The sequence below is a fragment of the Halichoeres trimaculatus genome, unplaced genomic scaffold (assembly GCF_033239565.1).
Source record: "Halichoeres trimaculatus isolate MK-OKI-2021-1 unplaced genomic scaffold, fHalTri1.1 fHalTri1_scaffold_2, whole genome shotgun sequence".
In the NCBI taxonomy this organism is placed as follows: domain Eukaryota; kingdom Metazoa; phylum Chordata; class Actinopteri; order Labriformes; family Labridae; genus Halichoeres; species Halichoeres trimaculatus.
This window is the reverse complement of record NW_027437180.1, coordinates 16,577,827-16,605,288: the sequence shown is the minus strand read 5'-3', so window position 1 is coordinate 16,605,288 and position 27,462 is coordinate 16,577,827. Positions and strand designations below refer to the sequence as shown.

The window sequence follows — 27,462 nt, the reverse complement described above, 5'->3', positions numbered from 1 at the left end:
CTTTCTAAATAATGTATTTTTATTGTAACATTTTTAAATTCATACTTTACTTCACTTCTACTTGCAGTATACTTTACCTGTTTGCTAATGCAGGTCCATAAATTTCACCGTTGCAGGACAAACTAAGGAATATCTCACAATTTCTCTCTTTTTCTCCCTTAACTTAAGCATTTATTACATCAGAGACACGCTTTCAACATGCATGGGTTTTGTGTAAAAGATGAAACAAAGCATTTCCATTATGGAGGTTGAGTTGAAAGACATTTTCTTAGCTGGTATGAAATGATTGTTCTTTTTTCTCTTTCTATAATAAGGTCTGTAAGAAAGCACGAGTCTAACTGCAGTTATGTGCCTTGTAATCAAAGTTGACACTAATTGTTTTACTACCAAGTCAGTTCCCTCCCCCTGTTATATCCTCCAGGAAAAAGAGACATGGTTGCACGAGAAGCTTCATTTGGCCTCAGAAATGTTATAGATTATCTCATCATGGTGCAAAACTCAATGAAAATCAACCAGTGGGCTTGTTTCTAACAGCTCCAAAGAAAACACAGTACTTTCTGTGTAACTATAAAAATAGAACTTTATGTTTTTAAGAGTGGAAACTGATCCAGATTTACTTATTTATTTTTGGTGGTCACTTCTTGTTGAAGTGTTGGTGTTGATTTTTTTTTTTTAATCGGTACATCCCTGCAACCACATGCTGCTGTTCTACAATTATTGTATTTTATTGGGCTATGTCCACCATATCATCAAGTCTGCGGGGTGATCAGTGGGAGTGTTGAAATTAGAGAACAAGCTACAAGGGTCAGAGTGGTATTGTGTAGCGCTTTTTTCCAGGGTATTTTGTCTATTTGTTTTGTTTGTTATTTTATTTTTCATGTGTACTTATTGATATTTTCACAAAGCTGCACATGGGTTTTTCCTGAATGAGAAATAATACACTTTATCTACAGATGGATTTTTGAGCCACCTCAACTAGGCCAGCCTCACAAGGCTGAACTTTTTTAATAACATAAAAAAACATGTTTGGACAATAATTATACCATGTGCTTTTTCATTTTAAAGCTTGCAACACATTTCACCTGTTGACATGAAGAAGACAGAGTTTATGACCTCAGTAGAGATGGGTAAATGTTTTGGTTTCACAGTATGTATACACTCGTCATTTATCCAGTTGTTGGGTATGCTACAAGCTTTTCTCTTCTTTTAACTTTTTTTGTTTGGAAGTTTGCAGCACCACTAAAGCAGAAAGCAGAAAGCATCATGTGCTACTTGACATGTCAAATTCACCATGGTGCATATTTGTTAGATCAGATACAAATAAGATATTTTGAATAGAAGCCCTTTAAAAATATACATCAACTTTTTCTGCAAAAAAATATATTTTTCTAAGATACAGTTATATCGATTATGGTGAGGGAAATACACCTGTCCACCTAGCGGCGGCTCCAGAGTCTGCATGAAGCAAAAGGAGGAGGAGAGAGGAAGTTCTCCAAAAACTTTTTTTCCCTTCAAAGGACTCTGGAGACGCTCCGTTAGATTTCCTCAGGATAGGGATCCTTGTCGAAGAAAGACGACGTAAAAGTGGATAACGAGTCCAAAAAGTTCGTCCCTGCTTTCAGTTTTGTCTCTTCACATGAAATCCGTGAAAAGGGGACGCGTGTGTTTGTCTTTGTGTTTTTTGCCCCTTCCAGACTGAGAGGACTTACACCATCAGAGGCGATGAGATGTGAGTGAGCTATGCCTTGTGGAAATGGACAGACTTTATCTAAGCGAAAACATGGCGTCTGCGTCCCGAGGTTTACCATTTTTTCAAGTCTGTTTTTGGCGCTGTGCTGCCTGGAGGTCTGGGGCTCCGGGCCGCAGGGGGACGGCGGCACGAGCTGCAGCCCCTGTCCCGTTAACTGCAGCTGCGCGCTCGCGGGGCCCCTGCAGTCCTGCGTCGTCAACTGCTCTAACATCGGGCTGGAGAGGGCCCCAGCAGCGGCCGACATCCCGCAGGCCACCAACGTGCTGTAAGTACAGAGCACGAACAGACACAGAGGGTCGTATCCACAACACTTGAAGAAAGTTAGTTCAGGAAAGTTGGTTAAGTTATTCACCTCTCACGAAACAACACAAACTTTAATGAAATAATCTCATTAGGGTTTGTAAGGATGCAGAACAAGTAAGCTTTGTTGACAAGCCACATTCTTCACTTTGTGGTGATTTTGAGGAATGGATAGATTTCATTGCAAGTTGCTGTTTGACACGTATTGACCTTAAACTGGGAGCCACGGGACTATTTACAGTGTTTTTATTTACACTGCATTACTCACTTCCTGCAACATCCTGAGCTGGAGGGAATGCTTTTCTACCCCAAACTTGTTATCTTCATTTCAACTTGAAATATTCATAAAATTAATTGATTTATTGAATATTTTTAAAGTAAAGAAGCAATTTTCCAGATAAATTGTGAAAATAGCAAATGGCATCAACAAGTCACAGAGAAGGATACACATATTGCTTGATGAAGCAACGTAAATAGCTGTAATTTGTACAGACTCTTTCCTTTTATGGATGTTGAAGGAAATGATTGTGAAAGAAATAAGAAAAGAGGAAAAGAGTTGTGTTTTTCTTTCTTAAAGAACTCAAGACGTAGCTGAGACTGGGATCAAAAGGCCTCTGACTGCACACACATGAGAAAACACTGCTCTGGTTATACTATCTTTACAGAAAGATGTCAAACCAAGTTTATATGAAGCATGGCTTTCCCAACCCAGAAGTAATGTTTTCTTCAGGCTTAGTCAGTGTGGCATTGTGTACAAGTATGTGTACATTGTTGTGTGTGCATGTGTGTCTCACTTGCTGGGAAGTTTAGTGGAGCTGGTGACCAGAGAAGTGAAGCTGGTGTTTGTGTGCAGATCAGTCTTTAGCCAGTGGAGCTGCTGCAGTGAGAACATTCTGTTCTGCGCCGACAGACGACATATGTTATCAATTATTTATTTCCCTTCAACGCTGGCGCCTTTCATTTAGCCTAAACTGAAGTATTTAAACATCTATATGTCCTAAACAAGTGATTATTCTGCCCACTCTGGTGGTAATTCTTCAGAGAATTGTGCTTGCCACATTTATCAAGTCTTATTTGCAGAAGAGAGGAAGAGTGCTCTGTTAGGGGCAGTGTTAATCAGCGACAAACCCTGCATCAGCATCTGTCTCTGATACCATCAGGCTCATTTAGAGAGATAATTACAATAATGTATATCTCCTTTACCAGCGGTATCTCTGTGTGGATGTGTCCAACTGGGACCATTACTATCCTTCTCACTTAATTGGCCTCTCTGCTGCTCTCATCCAAGCATGAGTTTGAGAAAATAGACCATGGATTTGATTACCTCTGATTTCATGGCAGGTGTTCATTCAACCAGGTTCCATTAGTGTTTACTTTAAAAACCTGAAGCTCTGCGCATTACCTGTGTTAAAAATAGTTCAAATTTAAAGTTTGTAAGCCTTAACATCTCTCTTATTGTATGGTAGCCACCTTGAGTCTTTACATGGTGCTCTGAGAGTCTCGGTATAGCATATACCCATGTTTCTGTAATGGAATGGATACGGTATATCCATTTCTCTGTGTTTAATTTGTTGTAACTTGAGGCAAGAAGCTCTGATGAACTTTATCCTTCACAGAAGGATCAACAGAAGAAATAGTCATCAAGCTAGCTCAGCTCGCTACTTAGCTTACCTTTATCACAGTGTGGCAACTGCTGCAGAGTACCATGAAAGAACAGTAACTAGGGGTTAAGGGTTACACCACTAATCTGTTCACCCAACATGGGCTACATCATTCTGCAGTTTTCATCATATTAGAAAAGTAAGTTGTAGTTAGCCTACTTGCTTTAGCGCAGAAAATTTATTATTAGGCTCTTTGTCTTACAGTGGCCGTGAAGTTAGTATGATGTAAAAAAAAAAAAAGAGCGAGTGATTCAAAAGCACAAACCTGACGGATGTTTTTTTTTAACTGCAGTAAGATCATTATTGTGATTTATTCTGGGTTAAGGTTAGATAGTGAGCTTAAAACTATCATGAGAGCCCTGATCTGGTTTTGATTTGTTGTTAACTCAAAGATCAGAGGACAGTGCTTTGTTTTTAGCAACAACTCAGAGAGATGCTGTAAATGAATGATTAGCTGTGTTTGTGTACACTGGTATGCAAAGTGTTTATGTCACTACACTTATCATATGTGTGACCAGATAGTTCTGTGTTTACAGCTGTGTGCCTGAGGGAACCCTGATCATCCTGCAAAGTTACGCTTAATGTTTAAGGAAAAGAAAAGGGAAATTTGTTTTCAGTAAAGAGCATTATTTATTACAAAATAAGTGAAAGAAAGTGTGAACAAAGTGAGGTGAGGCAGCTGAAAAAGCCTCGTGAGTGCTGTTAAAAATAATGTACTGGGATAACAACAGGCAAACTGTCACTCGATATCAAAAAGCATCACTGAAAGTGTAATGTCTGTCAAAGCTAGTGAAATGGTAAAAAATAGTTCTCATCCCTCAATTTTATGTTAATTTTTTAACTTTCAGTTTCCCTTTCAGTGAATTCTAACACGGTCAGTCAGAATTCACGAACACAGAGACAAGAATAAGTCATTTGATAAGACCAAACCTAGATTAAAAGTGGAAGCTGTGCCGTAACATTTCCTCTACTCTGTGCCTCAAATAAAACTGTTTCAGACACGCCCCAGATAAACAGAAACAGCCAGTGGTAGGGAAGTATTTTAACATACTGCAGAGTGCAGCTGGAGAAAGGCATTCCCGTTACACACCAGTCCATCTGTTCCAACCCACACACATAATAAAATCTCTTAGCACTTCATACAGACAGTTTATGCAACCCTGAAGTCACTTCTGGGAAAGGCTGAAGGAGTGACCTCTAGTTTTCTTTTTTTAAGTCTCAAGTTTTTGTATAGTTTGCAGATAGACGTGACATAGATCACCATTGTACTGTGCCTGTTCTGGGAGAATACACAGTGATGAGAAATTCAATCAACTACTGTCTGAAAGTCGACTACACAGCCCACCACACAGCAGTTCACAGCACAAGATGAGTGTTTGGTTCGGTGTCTCTGATCGGTTTTAAGACAAGAGCGGGAAACTCTTGTTTATGCATTTACTGAGCTGTTTGACCGTGCAGTAGTTTCCATGTAAGATTTCCTGTTCAGCCATGTCATAGTTCAGATGGCATGACTACATGGCTACAACAATGTAGAAGATTTCATTTACCAAATGAAAGTGAAGGCAACATGGGTTTTTAAACAGGAAAGAGACATCTTGGTACCAAGAGTGGTAGTGTTTGTGCCAGTAGAGACCTTTGCTAAAATTTGGCATGGTGAGCTGGTGAGCTGCAGTTTTTATCACTTACACACAGGCTTCAGATTTTTAAACCAGAGGTCACTGCTTGGGAGTGACAGGTGAATCATACATTTGTTTATGGGAACACTGCATTTTGCTATGGTTGTGATTTGTTGGCTAAATCAGGGATTCCCAAGCTTTCAGTTGCAATAGCAGTGCCTGAGATAAGTGTATTCCCCAGACCCCAGGCCGTGGGAATACAGCAATAGACCAATCTTACAACAGACAAAAACATTGAGCAAAAAAGGCTTTTGGTAGAAAACAGCCTACCCATGTTCACATACTGCTGTGTTCACTAGGGATGTCTCAATACCGATACCAGGTATTGGTATCGGGCAGATACCAGCCATTTTTTTAAGGTACCTGTACTCGTGAAGGCTGCAGATACGAGCAGCAGATACTCTAGGCAAAAAAATCGTATGCCGAGCAAGTCCTCCTCGCCGCTAGTTGCTGCTAATTGCTGCGGTTTAACACCACTGCAAATGTGCATCAGGTCCTTTTCAGACTATGAATAAACCAGGAAGAGTTAACACTTAAACTTTTACTATTTTGCACTTTGGTTTACTTTAAAAAATACTTAAACCCTGACAGTTGTTAGTGTTATTTTGCACTTTTAATATATATATTTTTAAATACTCATCCAAAAAAATTCTAATCTCAGAGAGAGTTGTTAGTGTTTTATTTGGACTTAATGGCAGAGTGACTGTGCTGTCTTTGATCAAAATGATCTGTCACTGTTAATTGAAATTTTATGTATCAGAAGTGCTAGTAGTATCGGTACTCGGTATCGGTGAGTACTCAAGAAGGAGTTCTCGTACTGGTATCAGTCTGCATAAAAAGTGGTATCGAACATCCCTACTGTTCACTAAATGAATCTTCCATCGCTGATACTTTTGTTGTCCCGGCATAGTCACCAGGGTCCTGTGGCAACAAAAAAATGCAGATCAAACATTTTCTATTTCTATGGTTTCATGCGAAACTAAGCCTGTATAATTGTTTGTATTTCTACAATAATGGACATGATATGTAATTGTAAATAGTTTTGAATATGAAGGCATTTGGTTACCCCCTGTTTCGTGACCCCCACCTCGGGAACTAATGGGGTAAGCTACCCAGAACTTACACAGAATTTCTGACCAATTATATGACAAACTCCATCACCACTGCTGTTTGGAAGCTGCACTCCCGGTTTGACCTTTTTTTTAAAAAAGGATTTAATCTGTCCATTTAAGTTTTGTCCTGTTTTAAAAAGCATTGATTTTCCTGTGAGTATTTCTTGTATTGAATGATGAGCCTAAAGTAAGTTTGAAGGGGAGAAAGTTTTCAAGGCTCATGCAACCTTTACCTGAAATGAAATATGTCTCAGACTCTGTCGTTAAGTCTGTCTTGCTCAGGAGAAATCTGCTTTGTTTCCATAGCAGCAGGATGCAAACACACAGACACACAGTGCAGGCGCGGCGATGTGTCTTTTTTTTCAGGGAGCACTTTTGGCTCCTCATTGGGTCATGAGGCTTCACAGCTGTCAGACTCAAATTCTTTCTCCTCCTCTCATCTCATTTCTGTCTCCGCTCTCATCCTCCGCCTCCAAAGGCCGAGACATACAAGCACCTATGCCCCTCAACCTTCACCGACTTTAACGAAGTGGAAAAGGAAAGATTAAATGTACAATCAATATGCGGAGGAGATTTTGTTGTGTCACCATGGCGATTTTAACTAATAACATCACTGACAGAAGCACAGACGTTCCACACGGACATAGATATGAAAAGGAGGAAGACATGGGAGGAAGAAACAAGGAGGAGACAGCTTCCATACTCTCCTCCTGTGTTTGAGTGTGTGTGTAATTTTTAACTACAGGGAACAGAAATGTTCCAGCTCATCATTAACTCACCTCAGTTGAGTCTGTAGAGTCAGTCTGTTCTGTATTTTGCAAGGAGGCCTGGGTTGTGTGTGTCGGTCCACTGTGTGAGGTGATCCTTATCTTTAAGCTTCATGAACTTCTGTGTGTTTGAAGTAATGAAGTTTCTTCACTGACACACCTTCATGCTCCAACAAACCTGGGAGACTTTCTTGTTTTTACTTACACAATTGTGTTGAATATCCTCCCTGTAAAAGCTCTGTGCGATGCGTTGCTTTCAGAAAAAACAGAAAACACAAGCAAAAAAAAAAAAAACAGACTGGGGAACAGATCAGCTCACAGATACTTTGCCTTTGTATTAGGCCTGCACAATATATTTTTTGAACATCACCATCGCAATATAGGGCTGGACAATTAATCGGATTTTAATCGTGATTTCAATTTTGCCATCTGACAATCATAAAAACAATATAATCGAAGAAAAACAATTAATATGCCACACAGTGTAGATGTATGCAAGTTCCTGTGCTTCATAGCTCTTCTGTGTTCCATGTGCAGCCACAGCCAGTGTGTGTGACTTATGTGTATCAATAATACTGTATGTGCCACTTGCTGGTTCTTAAAAGTTGTGTTTAAATCAGTACTGAAGTTTTTGAATAAATGAATAATTGTGTATATTAATTGTGATTTCAGTATCACTTAAAATAATCGGGATTCTTATTTTTACCACAATCGCCCAGCCCTATGGAAATATGCGCATGCGCAATAGTCACATCGCGCATGTGATGTGACTATCGCATTTCCCCCATTTGTTGGAGAAATGGAAAAAAAGCAACTGAAATTGAAACCTATTCTATTTTGTACAGAGACATGGCCTCCGGGATCCCTTTCATATACAGCAATCTTCATCATTCACAGATAAACCCCCTTAGCCTGGATTTAACGGTATTATAGGAATACAATGGTGTCACTGTGAGTCAACCAAATTCTTCCCAAACAGAGCTATTCAAGTCATCTGATGAAAATTATTATTTTTTAAATATCGCAATATATATTGCAATATATCGCAACCCCCCAAAAAATCGCAATGTCTGTTTTTTCCAATATCGTGCAGCCCTACTTTGTATTGTTTTGAGGATGATCTTTCTTGATTGATCTGAGATTATGTGTTGTAGTCACGCCTATAGACTGTCGTTTTAAGTCACCAATTACAAAAAAGTTCTAGATAATTGTAAACTGCCTTAGTAGACATGACAAAAAAATTGAGCTTCGTAAAAAAAATAAAGAAATTCTATTAAGTTTATTACATCACTTTTTTTAAATATATGTATATATATATATATATATATATATATATATATATATATATATATATATATATATATAAATTTCTTACACCCCTATTAGAACACAACTCTAAAATGCTTGTGCTTTTAATTATTGTCTAATTTGTCTTACCAAGCTTCAGAAACAGCTGAGGGGCTTGATAGTCACAGAAACCACGTCCACTTAAATATGTAAAACACTCTCACAGACTTTATCACGTTGGATTTATCTCTATGACTAATACTATTGCACATACAAAAACAAAGTCAAATTTTTAATCAACACCACTAAGTAGTGAATGGCTCACTAATACGATGCTTGGGTAGCTGTTCAGCATCAAGAGGCCCTGAAGACACAGATTTTGGTGCACCTTTTATTTTGAGAGAGGACGTGTTGAATAGGCATTACCTTCCTGTCATGATCAAATCACTCATTCTGGTTGAAAACAGCAGAGAAATACAGATTTAGCACAGAAGCATGAGAGCTGCTTGAAAATAAAGAAGGTAAACTGACACTGACCCAAACAATGCTCTCAGATACTCTTGACATAGAATCCATGAAAGCACCTGAGAGGAACTTAATACAGATGCTGGTTTTAGCGCCCCCTGTGGATAAGGCTGTCTGTGCAGGTTTCAGCCTTACATATTAATTAGTATGTTCCCACAAACAAAATCATCCTGTTTTTCTTTCAGTAAGTACTATATCATTCATCTATTGTGTGTTGAAACATGAAAACAGGTGTGTGCAGTTATTGACTTGGTCTGATACTTACCCTGAAAAAAAATGAAAGTAACCTAACAGAAATCAGCACTCTTCTTGTTGATGGTCTTGTTGGCTTTTTAGGTTGTAGGGAAACTGCAATATTACTTTCAGTTGGTTTCACAATCAGCTAAAAAGTACTCACAGGAACACAGTTTTAATAAGAGTGATTTATCATAGCAGCTCGCGATTATGCGGCTGTTCCTAACTAATGCACGACTCCTGAACTCGAGGCTTCATAGTAATGACATGGTAATATATCCTGGGGTTCCTACAAAGAAATTACAATTAGCATAGTGCACATAAGCAGGGCAGGCTGATTGCAGAATACTTATGGGGAGGACACAAACACTTACATTTGCTATCCAAAAGCTGTCTGGGCTGAAGCTGACAGTCTGCTTATTCCTGAGGTTTGGTGAAAACACATAGGTCACGCTTTTGATTGCTGTCGGTCAAATAACAGCACAAAGCCTGCGTCTTCTTGCTGAGAAAACTGCTATTCTTTTTGAGTTCTGTAGATACATGATGCTCTGTCATCATGAAGCCTATAATACTAAAGCAGAGCCTGCGAGGAAGGAGCAGAGAATAGTAAAACTTGATGTTCATTTCTCATCACAGAGTTAATACTTGGCATTTGTTTCAGTTTGGTAAAATATAATAACCTGTAATTTCCTGGTGATTTTGAAAATGCAAAAAACAGAAGCAAAGAAAGTGCTGACTGTAGATTTTGGTCTCTGCAGTAGGATTCAAACAGAAAAGACAAGAGCGTCAGTGGCCTGTGCTGTTGGCTGTTCATGAGAGCGCCTTCAGAAATCTTGTTTCTGGTGTTTATTCACAGAAGCAGCAAGAATTTAGATGCTGTGAGAAGAAAAAGTCAGTTTCTTGAGTTAAGAGTTAGGAACTATCAAAATTCAGTTTAAATGCAAGTCAGCAGAGTGTTTTATCTTTACACAGCATTATTATATAACCAAGAGACTCTGCTTTGCATTTTGCTTTTAAGAAAAGGAATTCACATAATTTGCCAGGACTCATTAGTCAAAGTCCATGCAGTTCATGTTCTGTGTTGTTTTCTGTGCAACTTCACCAGAGTCAGAAGGAAAAACAACAGGATTTTAGTAGAAATGGAGAAATCATGAAAGTGCAGGAGGATGTATGGGCTGGATGTTGAGAAAAGGCCGTTTTGGTCTCCTGTGATTAATGGCAGTTAGCTGGGTCAGCTCACCAATACAGCAGAGATCGCAGAGTGCAGCGTTAAGACCGGGATGATGAAGAGATCACAGATGTCATTGTGTGGAGGATGACTCATCATTTTCCCCACAGATTTCAGCCTCCCTCTGTGTTGTGAGGGTGGAGGAACTTTGCCCTTTCTAATAGTGTAAAACCTTTTTATAACCAGTGAGAAAAGCCTGTTTAATGAAGCTCAGCTCTCTTTGCCGTTTGTTTTTTTCGCTGCGTTCTCTCTTGGCTCTTTTCTTCCCTCACTTATTGCATCACTTCATGGAAAGCTTCCTACTTTGACTGACATAAGATCAATTATGCAGCTTTGCTGCCAACACAGGGCTTAGCTTCCAAAGGCCACATGCATAGATCACATATTAAGGACCAAAAATATGCTTTTTCTGTCGTTTTTGCCCAGCAGATCTCACATGTGATGATGTTTCAGGAATTTTAAAACATACATGTGTCCCCTTGATTCATACCCAGTATGTGCACAGGATTCAGTGCCTGCTGTTTGCACAACACCTGGCTTAAACCAGCCTTAGAGGTGTAGATGAGAAGAAAAAAAAACATTTTGGATCTCTCAGCGTTGTAAGCAGCAACTCATCATGTCACCATTTCACTTATTTAGTTACATAATGAAACCACAAAATAAAGCTGATGTAGCATGCAGCACCAAATGCCTTCGTGGCAACAATCGTGCATGAAAAGCATTTTCTTGGATTTATACAGTGGACAGCGTAATTTTTGTTGTTTCACTTCACATCACATTCAGAGCACACAGTGACTCTTCAGAGTCTGACATTTACACTTATTGCTTACTGAAGTGTAAATTATTAAGTGCCATGGTCATGCAGCATCTGAGGACTCAGATGTGGTAAGGCGCCATTAGCATCAGCATGTTAGCTCTAGTGTTGTTTGTTTGTTAGCATACTGACATTGTGTATCACATGACTCCAACAAAGTAATGCTCAGTGGCAGCGACACAGTAGACATTTACTTATACTGTTTAGCGCCATCATACTAGCATTGTCCATATAAGTGTGCTATCATGCTTCCCATTCAAATGAAACCTCTGCACATGTGGCTTGTTTTGATCTTGAGACACAAAATGGAGCTGTATGATTTCATTGCTCATGACGGACCCTTAGGAGACGAAGGAAAGGAAAGACTTTTTTAAGGCAAGCCAAGTTTTGAAAAAAGACATTAAGCAACCACTTAAAGCTCTGTTTTCTTCTCACTCAAGATCTTTTAATTGTTTATCTCATGTCTCATCTTTGATCTGTCTTTGAAGCTCCCTGTGGCAGGTGCTCTTATTGTTCCAGATGAACTTCTGATTCTCTGTGTCTTGGGACAGCAGTACTAACCAGTGTGCTACAGACTTCAAAGCTGACTTTGGGTCAAATGCAACAAATAGATGACAGTAGAATAGTGATGAAAGTTGAAAAGTTTTCCTTTGTTTAAACAGAGCCAAAGACAAACATACCAGAGGATTCACACAGCTATGAAATAAAAAAAATGTGCAAAAGTAAAAAAGCAGTATATTTTCCAGATTAAGAGCAAGCAAAAAGAAAGGATTAGCATCTTGTTATTTGATCCAGTGGATTTTTTAGGTTATTGGGAATCGATATTAATGCCATGTACAAACGTAGCCGGATATTTGGGAAGCCACATATATTTTTATCTGTATACACCTGTCATCCACATGAAACTGTTTCCAGGATGAAGCATTCCTATGTGAGATACTGAAATGCATATCTGTCCTGTTTTGAGGACTCAGACTTTTATATACTGTGGCAAATCTGAGAAGTTACGATTTCATTTTTGTTGAACCTGAGATGAGACAGAACAGAAAACTTCAAGATATATGAGTACTCTTACAGGATATGCTTCCATGCAAAGAAAGTACAGACTTGATAAAGCAACAGAGTCCTGTATAGGAGTGGCATTTGGAAACAAAACACTGATTGATTATGTTGTATTAGCTGCACTGTTAGCTGTCGGCTAATGTGTTATTGCTGTTCAGCGTGATTCAGAGTCACTAAATTAATTTAAAAAACATAACCCACTGCTGTTTGTTTCAAAGGCGACAGGTTAATTTCATTCTCTTCATACGTATTATCATTTCATCAAAAGCTTACAACACTATAACACACTGATTCACATTATAGTCAATGATTTTTCCCGTACAAACTGCCTTTTATCAGAGGTTTGTAATTTCAGTCATTTGATGTGTACCATAAAAGACATGACAATTACTTTAAGCCTTTTACATTAACTAGCATGTTCCTGTGGTACATGGTTGACAATACAGTGGAGCCGGCTCTGTTCTGCTTTATTATTCTGCACATGGACACTCACATATTCAAGCAAAGTTCAAATGCAAATTCAGTCAGCTGCTGTCCTTTGTGTTCCCCTGTTTTAACTTCAAAAGACCAAGGGGTTACAAAATGAGCAATGCACACTGAAAGTAAGCATCTGCCATTTTCACACAAAAAGAGGCATTGACAAAACAAGTAGGCCCACACACTGCACAGCACAGGTGTGTGTGTGCTGGTTGTTACATTATAGACGATGACAAAAGAAGCTGATTTCCATCATTAGTCTTTTATGTCTGTTTCAATATGTTATTTTCATTAGGTGATATTGTGTCACCTCTGTCTTATCGTGTTAGTTAATGTTTCAAGACTGATTGCAGGCAAATGACATCCTATGGCAGGTTTCTGCATTAATTTAGAGACAGATTGGAGACTTATGTTTTGTTTTTGTTTTTTTCCACATTGCTGCCAACACTTATTGCTTCATTAAACATTAGGCAGAATGAGAAGACAATAAAAAAAAAGCTGTTTCTTATCATCACATCAGACAGGCAGGTCTAAGATCTTAACGCTTTTTGATGCTTTTCTCTTAACTTGTTGAAGAAAAAGAAGGCGCAATGGGCTTTATGAGTAGAACTAAGCTTTTTCCTGCATGCATTGACATGTAAAAGTGTGTGATTGTGTGTGTGTATGTGTGTGTGCGTGTTGAGCTTTGTGCGAGTGTGTTAAACCGCTGCACACAGCTTCCTTTCGATTGCCAGCTGGACACCAGACGACCCAGGCAGCAGCAGCTGGAAAAATGGACAGAATGTTCTAAAGAGGAGCGGAAAGGAGAGTGTTTGTGACCCAGCAGGACTAAAGAGTAAAAAGTTTGACTTTTTACACCAAACCTCCTCAACCAACACCCCGTTCTCCATCGCTCTGTACTCCCTATCCTGATCCAATGTGCTTTCTCTCCACGCATCTACATCTGGAGAATGGCTGAGCTAAAACCAGACCTGGCTTCTGTGGCTCGTTAATACCTTTTCCTCTAACTCCATCACTGTGATCCCCTCTTTACTTTTGTCCTACTTAGAGAGACTCATATAGTTTGCCCAGCCTGAGAATATAAACAAAACTGCAGAGCTAGAAAAAGAAAAAAAGAGGACAGAAGTTGGAAGAAGTGACTGGGGGAGGGAGGGCACAGCAAAGGGTTCAGTCGGGGAGGCAGAGGGGATGAAAGCGACCACAAGCGATCTGCGTTCAGTGGGTTAGTGAAGCGCCGGCCTTCACTTACAGGGACTTGAACCACTTTGCCTCCATGATGCTCCAGATATCAACGTGTCGACATATGAGACCTACATCACAGCTTTTGTCACTGCGCCCTCCTTTCTTTTGAGGAAATCAATCAAATATAAATCGTTTTTTAGTGGTTTTCTCTGTTTTTACATTTCCTCCATCTCTGCCTCTCCAGATGTATTATTTCCCTTCCAAAGCCTGTGCCCACTCCCCCTCTGCTCCAGTGTAGTAGTCAATGAGGAGGGTGTGTGTGTGTGTGTGTGTGTGTGTGTGTGTGTGTGTGTGTGTGTGTGTGTGTGTGTGTGTGTCTGTGTGTCTGTGTGTGTGTGTCTGTGTGTGTGTGTGTGTGTGTGTGTGTGTGTGTGTGTGTGTGTGTGTGTGTGTGTCTGTGTGTGTGTGTGTGTGTGTGTGTGTGTGTGTGTGTGTGTGTGTGTGTGTGTGTCTGTGTGTGTGTGTGTGTTCTCATCCTCTGGCTCAGAATAAGTGGCACCAGACAGGCCTTATAAGGAGTGGTTAGATCATTGGCCACACTGTTAGTAAAACAGAACCATATGTGTGCAGTGTGTATGTGTGTCCATGTGTGTATGTGTTGTGAACAGGCCTATACCCAAAGTGTGCTCCTCTGTGTGTTTATGTGTGTGTAAGTAAAACCATGTGTGTCCAGAGGTAGCTGAGAGAACGGGAGCCCGTTGCTAATAGACATGGTGAAGGTCACATTATATGGTCACGTTAAACACACACTCACACACTCTCACACACTCTCGCTTGTCTTATCTATGTCGTCCATGGGATCAGAAAAAAAGTCAGTCAGTCACACACACACACACACACACACACTCACACACACTTGGTATCAATATTGAGAGCACTGCATGAGGTAAGGTGTCGGTGTAATGAGCGAATAATCAGCTTGTGGGCGGAGCTTCCTCTTCTTCTTGTCCTGTTTCATCCCCTGATGGTTTTAGCAGAGGAGAACTTCTCCTCCTCTCTCCGTCTCCTCCTCTTTCTCTCTCTCAAACTCCATCTTCCTTACACAGCTTGTCTGGAATGTACAGATGTTTCCTTTTGGGAATGGGCGTCCTGCTCTGTTCACACACACACTCACACACACACACTCACACACACATTGGAGGAAAAAGACTGAGAGAGGGGAGAAAGGGGAGCACGTTCTCATACACATCTCTCTGCCGTAGCTCTGCAGTTAAATTAGCCTCTACCTAACACACTCCAGGCCTGCAGTATCTTTAAATAAAAATCACACACACAAAGAGATTTTTTGTCCTCTAACAACCTCTGGCTTCTTGATTCTTCGCTCCTTGTTTTCCTTTTTCTCCCCAACCCTTTTGTCCTCACGTGCAGCCGAGGCTTTGAAGGCTCATGAAGGAGTGTAGCTTTTCTTTCCAGTGATTCTTTCCTGCCTCCTTTTCCTCATTTTCTCTTGTCACCTCCTCAGCTCAAAGACTTCAGTTTTCTGGCTTCCTCACTCCAGCCATTGGTTTGTAAATAACATTTTCTGCTCAGTGACACACACCTGTACATAAAGAAAACACTTCATACCACTGTGGAAAATAAGACATGGCTGCAAATTTAGCAGTTTCTCTCACTTATTTTTGTGAAGTTACAGCATTTCTTCCTAATTTCAAATGAAAAATTGGACCTCATTTACAAACAGTGCATAGGCATAAACTTTTGCCTAAACCATTCATATGAATGTTTGACACACAAATCTGTGATTCATTGATATTTTTCTACTTCAATTTTGTTCATACTCTTCTCAGACCATGCATAAGCACAAATAACGATGACCAGCCCTCAGAAAAATTTTAACACATACACTTTTAACTAAATGTATGATGTATACTACTCTCAGTTAAAGCAAAAGCCTTTAATAGAATTTAAATATTAAAACTGTTAACTAACTAAACATATTCAATATCCATGACATTGACACATAGTCACCTTTATTATATATAATGTTGAATCTTATATAAAATACTTAGTTTTCTCAATTCAAAAGATCAGAATGACAAAGTTTTGACATTAGTTAAATTATTGAGTATCATAAATACAGCGTCTCCAATGGAGTTGAAGAAAAAAGAATGTTTCAAATTGCAAAATGAGTGAAGACATAAAATAACTGATTCTCCTTATGACTTTACATTTTCTGAGCTAATGACACACACACAACTTAACTGTACACCCATTTTGTTTACTCACTTATTTATTTATCTCTTCAGCTTTGTTTACTTTGTAAAGTGTCTTTGAGTTTTTAAAAAGTGCTCTGAAAATTAAATTTTAAATTATTATTATTATTATTTCTATTATTGTTATTATCATTATTATCATTATTATCTTTTTTTATTTATTTATTTTTTTTAATTATTTGTTCCCAAAAAAAATCCAGCAACTGTTTAAATGTATCATTTATGTTTTGGATACCTGTTGCGATCTCCCACACAGCACCCAGGAGAGCCAGCTGATTACTAATCACCTCCCAAAGGCTCTGACACTGGCAACGTGGTGTGGAGGTTGATGGTGCCTCCTCCTTATATTGATGGATTGGGCGTGGTTGTGTGCTGATTGCAGGCTGCAGGCACGCGCCTGTCAATTTAGAACGATTCTGATTCACTAACATCGACACGATGGTGAGAAGTGAATCAGCTGGTGTGCCCCTGTCATGAATCCAGGATTGATTTTGCGAAAACACTGACGTTGTGCACATAGTAAGAACATTTCTACGTTTAATTAGTGAATGAAGCCCATTGTCATTAGAGCATTTATATGTAGAAAATTAAAAATGCTCAAAATATATGTTTAAAATAAAGATACAAAACCTCAAATAATGCAAAGAAAAAAGTTCATGCTCTTTTTTGAACAGTACAATACCAATGTTTTGACTTAGGGAGAGCTCAGAAATCAGCATTTGGTGGAATAACTGATTTTCATGAGGCTTGGCATGCCCTCCACCAGCATTTCATTCATTTTGCTTCTCCTGGTGCCTTAATTCAAGCAGCTCAGCTTTGTTTGACAGCTTATTCATCTTCCATCTTGATCAGAGGTTTTCAGTGGGGTTCAGGTCTAGAGCTTGGGCTGACCATGACAAGGTCTTGATCAGATGGCCCTTTGTGTACCCCTCGACTGACCAAGCTGTGAGGCATGGAGCATTGTCCTGATAGGAAAACCAAAACCGCAGAGTTTGGGGAACACTGTAAGAGTAGAAGGAACCAAGTTTTCTTCCAGGATGACCTTGCTCATGGCTTGATCCATGCATCCTTCAAAGAAACAAATCTACCTGATCAGAGCTTTGTTGAGTCACCTCCAGATCATCACAGATCCTCCACCAAAGCAGACTGAGTGTGAAACACTGTGGCTTAAAGGCCTCTCCAGGTCTGTGTCCAACCATTAGACAACCATGTGTGAGCAAGCTGAAAACTGGACTCATCAGGGAAGAAAACTTTACTTCAGTCCCCTATGGTCCAGTCCTTGTAGTCTTTCGTAAACCTCAGCCTGGCTTTTCTTTGCGTCTCAGCGATGAAAGGCATTTTCCAGCTGTGCACGACCAGAGCCCTGTCCCTGGGAACTTGTGTTAAACTGTTCTTGCTTTCCACTTCATCCCAGCAGCTATTAGCTTTTCTTTGTGGAGGTCACATGATGTCATCCTGAGGTTGTTGAGTAACATTCGAATGAGTCGACAGTCATCGTGATTGGAGGACGGTTGTTTCAACCTCCGATGGTGTTGAGCTTTGCTGTCCCCAGTATCTGCTGCCTGATCTTGTTGTCCAGAAAGATGGAAGCAATTTGATGCTCACCGTATCCCTCTGCCAGTAAAGCAAGAATAAACCAAATTCAAAACTTCTCTTTCAAACTCTCGGCAACGTCCATATTTTTTAAATTCCACATCTTTGAGGCACTACCAGAATGGTTTCTGCCATTCAGCTAGTCCTTTTGCAAGAGGATAATGATGACCATAGCAGTGTTTTTATATTTTAGCTGATTAAATAAGATGTAGTTCAGGTGATCCCCTAATCAGTACCTAACTAGTACACTAAGGTGTGCTTGTGTTAGAATTCAATGGATATTGGAATGAAATGGCTGTACCAATGTACCATGGCTGTATTTCATAATTTATTATTATTATTTTTTATTGAAATGCTGTGTCATTATATCACTTTTCTTAGATACAAGTTTTCCTTAATTCAACAAAACATAACATGAATTTGATAATACAGCATAAGGATAATTAACATAGTAAAATAAATGTTTGTATTTCATAATCTGTCAAGCCAATGATGCCAAATTTGCAGCATGGCAACAGTGGAGGAGGCCTTCATAAGTTTTGACTTTGTTCCTGGAGAAGATGAAGATATGTTCCACTCCAGGCTTCATAGACAGCTGAGGGGCCCAGTCACTTACTTGAAACAAGTGCACTGTGGGTAAAAGTTCTTACCCGCTTCCTAACAGCTTCCTCATTTTTTCTCTTTTTTTTTATTGTATCTTTATTTGAAGCAGACAGGTGGATACATCATAGCAACATTAGTACAAGTAAAAACATACGAGAACAGAGAAAATAAGGTCATAGATTTAGTTTGTGGACTACAGTGTTCACTCTTCTCTAATAACTCAAATTTCCCAGCAACCTTAAAAAAGCTCCCTGTTTTATTTATGTTTTTTTTAATCTGCAATAGTAACAAAAGCACAACCAGCTACCATGTGATATCTGTTTAATATTTATCATTCATAGGTCTGTGTCTTCAGCTTTTTTTGCAACCTCTTTGAAACATTTCTTAAAACGTTTGGGAGTTTTGATCAACTCTTATTGATCAAAGATGAAGAGGTTAGTCAAGGTGCTGTAAACTGAACAACAGCAACATCCCCCTTTCACTGCACGTTTATTAAAGAAGGGTGATAATCGTGTCCTTGTGCTGTGTGCCCTTAGCACTTTTATTTGAAACGCACGGTTAAAAATTGAAGTCACAGAAATGGTGTTTTTGTTTACCTGACTTGAAGTAAGGATCATCCTTAAATACACCACCTCAGTCTGTATGTGATGACCTTTCCTTACTTTCCCAGATCAGCAGGGACAGAACAGCAGCCTACATTGGCAACTAAGTCAAGGCTGAATCATTAAATGAAAATATTACACAGGCACAAGTGTTTGGAGTATGACATGTTGCAGATTTTGACTCATGGTACAACCTCACTTTATCTGAAATTCTGTTTGAATAAATTCAAAGTCACTGTGGGGACTTTCCGAGTGATCTTGAAAATATCTCCCTTCTAGATATATACCAGATTTAAAGATAGGACATCAGCACCAAAATAGTTTTTTCTAAAGGTTATCTCAGCTTCCCTGGCGGGGTCATGCAGGACTGGATTGATCTATGCCATGTAGCAGTCCCCATGGCAACACGGGAGACAAAGCTTAGCAGTGAGAAGAGAGATCTGTCCTTTATCCTGAAGAAAAAGGTTTCTTGGATTTATTTTCTTCAATGATCAATGACACTAGAGCTGGACTGGCAAAAATAAAAAGGACAGAACAGAAGGAGAAAGCTAGAGAGCAGAGTGATAAAACACGAGCTAAAACACTAAACTGTTAGTGATAATGTCCATTCCAATCCACAGTCAGCAGTTATTCTGCAGTGGTCTGTTCAAACTTAAGAGTCTATCAATAAAATGAAGAGTGAGGTTACGTTAGCTCTGCTTGGTGAGGTTGGAGCTGGTAGGTGAGCTTTGGTTCTAAACTACACTTCACACTGAGTTTACAGAGTTGTAGTTTTCACGTTTCAAGCAATAGCACTGCGTGACTATTAATAACTACTTTGTCACTTTGTATCCAGTAAAAAGTTGTCTTGGACAAAGAAAAGTAGGGTCAAAGAAAGATCTGCTGCCCGTTCATTTGCTTCAAAACAAACATGCCTCTGTGAGAGTCACAACCTTCCCATCTAGAGATGACTGAAGTGAATTCTGAGAAGTAACTTATGGTTAATTTCAAGTACATTTTCATATCATCATATATTTTAAAAAATATATATATATTCACAAAAAGTAGATTAAAGTTTTAAAAACATTTTTGCAATCATTTTCATGACTGTAGCAACTGTCGAAGAAACATAGTTTTCCCAGAACACAGTTTTCACATTAGCCTTTCTTATAGCTCTGATTTTACAATATGATGACACGGAAAGTCATGAGAAAAACTCGATTATTCTCAGTCAGGTACAGAGTGACTACTGAATCCTGTCTGTTCTCATCTGTCAACACTTTTAACTAGAGGTGTCCCAGTCCGATATTGATATCGGATATCAGTCCGATATCAGCAAAAAAAAAAAAAAAAAATTCTATATCGTATCGGAATGCATCTAAAATCTCCGATATAAGCAGTCCATTTCAGACTCCGCTCCTGCTGTTTTTATTTGATTTATTTAGGTTATTTTCTGGGTCTTCTAATTTATTCTTTATTTTATTCAATTGCTAGTATTTTTTACGTCTAATGTTAAAATTTCTGTTACCCATTGGTTAATAATAAATGGGTCAGTTTTTCCTCATACCTACTGTTGCTGACTACTGTTCTCTGTTTGAATAATATCACTTAATCAAGCCTTTTCTAACATGACAGACATTCTACAAAATAAGTAATAAAAGTATGTATGTTTAATGCTGGTATCCTATCAGATTACTATCGGTATCGGCCGATACTCAATGCTGCAGTATCGGTATCGTCGCGGAAGGGAAAATGTAATATCGGGACATCCCTACTTTTAACTGATGTGCAATTACGATTCTACCTGAAAAGTCAAGAGGCAAAAAAATAATAATAATTCAGCCATCATTGTGTTTTGTTGAACTACAAGCTTTGAAGTTTTCTCTGAGTTTCTCTTTCACCGTCACTTGACAGCTTACCGTATTTCTAGCTGTTTAAACCTCACAGCTTCTGCTGACTGACAAACAGACAACTTTAAAGAATACTCACAGCTCTGAAGCTGCATCATATTATGATTTCATAATAGCAAGCTGATCTTGACTCACCAGATTTAATCCAACCAGAGCTCACGACTAATGAGCTGTTCACCTTTTTTTATGTAACAGGTGATTATGTGGAGTAACAGGTGGTCTATGAAGGATCGCTGACAAAGTAAAGAGACTTCAGCCATAAAACCATGACCACTGTTGAAAATGTATTCAGAGCTGGTTGTAAGGTTAAAAAAGACACGTCTCCATTTGAACACACACATCTGATCACATTAAGCTTAGGGTAAATCAGTCTGTCTTTGACACTCAGTCACACAGATACGAGGTAACAAAAACTAAGAGTACAGGCCGTCTCCAACCACAACAGCCTTGTTGGAGGCACTATCTCTTCAATCACAGTCCCCCCCCCCCAGCATTTGCTGTCCGTTAGATATCAATTAACTACGTCAGCCACCAGGAGTCCTTCTGCCTGCTTAGTCAGAGAGTTACACAACCTACGTGAACAGAGGCTGTCCTTTTTTCCTCTGTGATAAATGTTCAGTACTGCTCACTTCATGGTGCCTCTTAACTTCCTTTCTGACATCACACAACCCAGGAAGCACAGGAAGATACGCTGATATTACAACTCAGCATGACCTTGATTTCAAATACTGCTGGAAAAATGGAGAAATACTGTAATTCGATGTAATAATTTCTGTTCATCTTTTACCCCTAAAGAAAACGACTGATCTAACATAAAGAAGTGACCTTATTTCAGCTGGCTGAAAAATGGTTAGAAAGAGATCTTGGATGCTCAGACATGTTTTCAAACCAGTGTTGGTGTTGAAATCCTGGATGGTAACCCCTGGGAAGCTGATTGTCATGAATGAATAAATAATTCTATAAAATAAAGCTGCTCTCTGGATCGTCTCATACACGCTGCTTGTAATCATCTCGCCCCTTCGGCTGAAATGGCACAGAAGTTCTTATTTAACTCCTAAAATATTGATACTTACAATATATTTCATTTCTGCTGAACAATGGCTGTATTATCTTGAGTCATCACCAAGAAAAAAATACCAAGAGAATCCTTTGTTGTTCAGAGTATTGTGTTGGCGCATCTACATCATATTTTTTATGTCTGGATTTATTTATCTCCACATGTGTTTGTGTGAGCTGACTGTTTCCCTCTTTTTTATCATCCAAATCTCTTTTCAGAGCACTTTTACAGTAACATGATGCAGAAAATACTTTATTCTGATGATACAGTGTGTTAGTTTGCATGCGTGCAACTATTTTTTCCTCATGTGTATTTTAAGTTAGGATGTGTTGTTTTTTTTCCGCAGAGACCTCTCCAAGAACCACATCTCTTCCCTTGATACCAGCCTGCTCGACCGTCTCACCGGCCTCCAAGAGCTGTGAGTGCATGGGGCATAATGTTTCCTGTGTGTTCTTATCATTTCACCAGCATTACACCTAATCTGTATATACATTCACATCTACATCCACATCCAAAGCTCTGAGTGTGTCTCGTTTTCTTTCAGCTATCTTCAAGGGAACAGGATCAATATTCTTCCCAGAGGTGTATTCTGCTGCGGACCAATCTCAGTGCTGTGAGTACAAAGTCAGGAGACGACGAGGACCTGAAAATCCCAAGGTCGAACAGAAGTGGGGGAAAATCAAAGGCAGGGTTTAGTCTGGATCTTAGAAGGCAGAAATCTCAGGAGTATGCTTACAGGGCTGGAAGCATTAAGAAGAAGTCACACACATTCACACACACACACACACACACACACACACACACACACACACACACACACACACACACACACACACACACACACACACAGGCCTATACACACACACACATGCACACAAACTAATCAGAGGACGATTAAGTTCAATTACAGCCTACTGCTTCAGTCCTCCACTACCTCCCCCTATCCTTCTCTCCATTTGTGTCCCTCCCTCCACCCATTACCTTATTTCTTCCACACAGTGTGTATGTGTGTGGTGTGTGTGTGTGTGTGTGTGTGTGTGTGTGTGTGTGTGTGTGTGTGTGTGTGTGTGTGTGTGTGTGTGTGTGTGTGTGTGTGTGTGTGTCTGTGTCTGTGTCTGTATGTGTGTGTGCGTTTGCATGCGCGCGTGATGAGAGAGCTCTGGTGGTTTCCATCAGTTCCTTCCAAAACCACCACACAACAGCTCCATTATGTAGCAGACTGGATGGAGGAGGGAGGGAGGGAGGGAGGGAGGAGATTGTAAAGGATGGAAAAAGGAGTAAAGAAAAGAAAAAGAGGCATGGAGACAAAACAGAAAAATGGAAACAGGGAAAAAGAGAGAAAGAAAAAAAAACATTAAAATTATAAATGTTGTTTGTTTCTCAGCTTCACTTGTTTCAGATCAGTCAGCTGTGTGTCGTTTTATATTTCTGAGTAATGGGAGTTATCTTTGTCTTTTTATAAAATCAGAGTGTATTCGTACGCCATTTATGTATCTGAATCAATTTATATTTGGTTAATAGTGTGGGGGAAGCAGATGCACTTTTCTTTCATTCATTCAGCGACTCAGTTTTTGGCTTCCACATTCGTATAACCCTTCTGCCAGTTTGACAGATGACTGAATAGCCACAAATCAATTTTGGCACTGAGTGAAGGACAAAGAGTCACTCTTGTTTAATGTCAGCACGGATTTGTCTTCTTGTTCCCGTCAGTGATTTGAGCAACAACCTCATCGCCACCATAGAAGAAAGTACATGTGACAACCTCTGCAATTTGACTCAGCTGTAAGTAAAGATGTTCAACTGCTTCTTTCCCCTGTTTCTTTTTATGCTTTACTCTCCAGTAAATACAAACAAATGAATCAGATCTCCACCTCCACAAGCATATGCACATGCCAACACACACACGCACACACATCTGATCACATATGCTTAAATCGGCAGCAGGTTTCCCGTTTCGTCGCCCACACACAAGATAAAGGTCTGAAGCTCTATTTCAGGCTGGAGTGGGAGGAAGTGAGTGGTAGTTATTCCTCAGTCGCTCTTTACGTTCCAAAAGTTGTCTCCTCGTTCCAAGTCTGTAATATAGCTGAGTAAAACAGATGGTCCCTTAAAGTCTTTGACAGATCATTAAAAAGTTTTAGCATTTACTTAAGATTAATTAGATTAAAGCTAGAATCTTTAAATAAAAAAAAAAAAAAACACAAACAAAATTTGACTTGGTGACCGAGAGCTGACTCTGAAGGATGGAAACATCAGAATTTGATATTTTTAATACCATCAATGTCAGGGTCTGAATTAATTCCTCCAAATTAAAATTTTTCTCAGAGTCCTTCCTTTAAATTTCAGTAGGTGAAACTCGTATATGTTTATGGACAATATGTTTATTACAAGAAAATAAAAATAAGATAGATGAAGTTGAACATTAGTTTTCTTTACATAGCAAGTATATTTGATATATGTGGTACGATTTAGAGATTTTAGAATTGCTCCTGCTCTTTACCACTGTTGTTTTAATGTTGTATTTAGTCTGAGTCTAAAAGTATGAAAAGCCTCAGAATACAGCTGGATTTACATTGTGTTTAAACTAGCTACACATAGTCAACTACAGGTGAACTCAGTGAGTATCTAACATTAGCAGAGACAGACACAAGCTCTCAGTCCTCCTCACATTTTACATTTTAAATATTTTGAAAGATTTAAATAAGTGCCTCAGATTTGAGGTATTTTATATCCTAATTATAATTACTTATTCTAAGTTAGATAAAGCCTATAATTTAAGTTATTATGAGATTAAGCTTCTATGTATGCGTTGGTCCTGAGGATGACTTTTTACCTCAGCCAAGGAGTTATGTATTTGGGAGAGTTTGTCTGATTGTCTGTGAACAACATAACTCAAAAAGTAACAAACAGATCTTAATGAAATTTTCAGGAATTTTCCAAAATGGGATAAGGAATAAGTGATTAAATTTTGGAGGTGATCCAGATCACCGTCTGGATCCAGGATTTTTTAAAAGGATGCTTTATCATTGTGAGATAGGGCCATTTTCACCATATGTGTAAATAACTGCACAACAAATGATCAGATTGCTTTGCAAAACAATACAAGACAAGGTCACCATCATGTCTGACAGATGTAAAAGTACGATCCAGGTCCTGGCAATATCTTGGATGCTAAGATCTGGAACATGAAATATGAAATATGCACTGGGTCATCATATTTTTCAACACTGTCAGGAAATAAATTATCATACAAACCTGCAACTAACACCAAATTGTTGCAGACAGTCTGCTGAAAGGGAGTATAACATTAAAGTAGGACTTAAGTGTTAGTGACAATCACAATATGCTTGGTGGAGGTCTGTGCTCTCTGAGTGCTTTTCTAGTGTTCACATGTAACATGTAATGACAATAAAGAATCTTGAGGCTTGAACGTCCACATGCTTGTTGCACATCACTGCAGCTGAGTGCCATTTAAACCCAACAAAGCAAGTTTATCTTCATTTTCTGATCAAAATTCAGTCAAACCACGCTGCACTTTGAGAAGAGTCCTCTGTGCTTGTTTTCATACCTATAGTAGCGAGTTATAAGATTGTAGCCCAAGCTTTTAGCTACAGCCCTGGTTAATCCATTGATAGACACAGTAATCACTTGCTTAATTGGCAAATATTCTTGGTGCTGGTGTTTGTTTAGTTGACTTAACCTGCCCTTCAGTAATGTAAGCTTTTTTCAGAGGTTTAAGAACACGTAAAAACAAAATCAACAACACAAGGAGTCAGTTTCCCCACTGCTCCTCCTTACAGTGTTTCAGTATATCTAACTCCCTCACTCCCCCCTGGTCCTTACTCTCTACAGTGATCTGAGCGGTAACCCCTTTGAGTGTGACTGTGAGCTGTTCCGGCTCGTCAGCTGGCTGCGGGAGAAGGGGGTGCGGGTTCGACGCCCGGATGCCATGCTTTGTAACAAACCCGCTGAGCTCCGCCACCAACCTCTGCTAAATGTCAGCCTGCACACCTGTGGTATGAAAAAACAAATATGAATGCCGACACTGCAAACTGTCAAAGAAGAAATCAGATGCTAGCATTTTTAAAACAAATGCTTGAGTTTAAATGTAAAACCTTGACGTGATGCTTATTAATGGCCTGTGACCAGCAGAAATATTAAGACACGCTGTGAAAACAGCGAACAGTTAGTGAGGTATGGTAAATTGCAAAGAGATGTCGACCAAATTGAAGAAAAAAGACACAAAACAACCACAGACCTGTAGATCTTTTTTCATTTTGGAAAGAAATCGTTTCGCTGTTTTAATTTTTTGTGTACAACACGAGTTTACAATGTCACAAAACTCCATCTTCTTCTACAGGTCCCAACTACGCAGCCTGTCTGGATGACAGCAGCAGTGGAGGGGGAGGACGCAGCGAGCTCGTAATCTTTTCCTCCTCCACACCGGGAAACTTCACACGGGAACAATGTAACAGTGTGTGTTTTGCTGCATCGCACCGATATGGGGGCCTGGGGACAAAACACGAGTGTCTCTGCAGCATAAACTCAGAGCCAAACTTCATCAGCGAGTCCCAGTGTTCTGCTGCGTGCACAAACCCCGATGTTATGAAGGTACACACTGACAGAAGTCCTGGATGGTGTTTCTTGTGATGTCAACTGTTCAAGTGTCAAGGTTGTGGTAGCAAAAAAGTGCTCTTCTCGAGATCCTCTTTAGCTTTGTTCCTCTGTTGTAATCACACATTCAGGATTTCCTTTAAACCTTCCTCTGACCTTCCAACAACTTCCCTCAGTGGTTTGAATGACTTCCCTTCGTACTCAGAGTCTGTTTCCTGCAGGATGAAAGCTAAAAGCCATGAGAAAAATGATACCCATCTCCAATCAAAAATTAAGGGTTGTTGATTTTGAGATCATAGCAATTCAAAACAGCTCTTTACCCCAAAAAACCAAAGGATGATGATAAAACCACAAGAATCGTATTATTTAACAACAATCAGAGTTTTATTTCATTGTAATGTTTTGCATCTTGATTTTTAAACCTCCTTCTATTTACAGAAATGTGGCTGGACTCTGGCTGATGATGTGTTTGCGGTGGACTTCTCGGTCTCGTTGAAGCCTCTCCGGCAGCAAAGTGTCCACAACTACATCAGCTTTTCTGCCGTGCCCTCTGTCACACCGGTGACTCTGTCCTGGGATTTTGGTGACCTTTCCTCCCGGGTTAACACGACAGGGACAGGGGTTACCACTACAACCCACAAGTATGGACTTCCAGGACGTTATACAGTCGCTCTTACAGCCTGGGCTGGACATAAGGAGGCAAGGGAAATAAATAGAATATTTTTTATATATAAAAATTCACTTTTTTACAGTTTT

General features: G+C 39.4%; 1 protein-coding gene across 1 annotated transcript in view; it reads left to right on the top strand.

Moving 5' to 3' along the window:
* Positions 1 to 1,658: 1,658 nt before the first annotated feature.
* The window catches only part of pkd1a (polycystic kidney disease 1a), a 75,360-nt gene continuing 49,556 nt past the window's right edge, over positions 1,659 to 27,462 (top strand). The window contains exons 1-7 of the mRNA XM_074689441.1: positions 1,659 to 2,015; positions 22,439 to 22,510; positions 22,637 to 22,705; positions 23,803 to 23,874; positions 25,945 to 26,108; positions 26,453 to 26,703; positions 27,145 to 27,405. Of these exons, the coding sequence (XP_074545542.1) occupies positions 1,741 to 2,015; positions 22,439 to 22,510; positions 22,637 to 22,705; positions 23,803 to 23,874; positions 25,945 to 26,108; positions 26,453 to 26,703; positions 27,145 to 27,405 (1,164 nt within the window). The 5' untranslated portion in view covers positions 1,659 to 1,740. The remainder of the gene's footprint in view (positions 2,016 to 22,438; positions 22,511 to 22,636; positions 22,706 to 23,802; positions 23,875 to 25,944; positions 26,109 to 26,452; positions 26,704 to 27,144; positions 27,406 to 27,462) is intronic.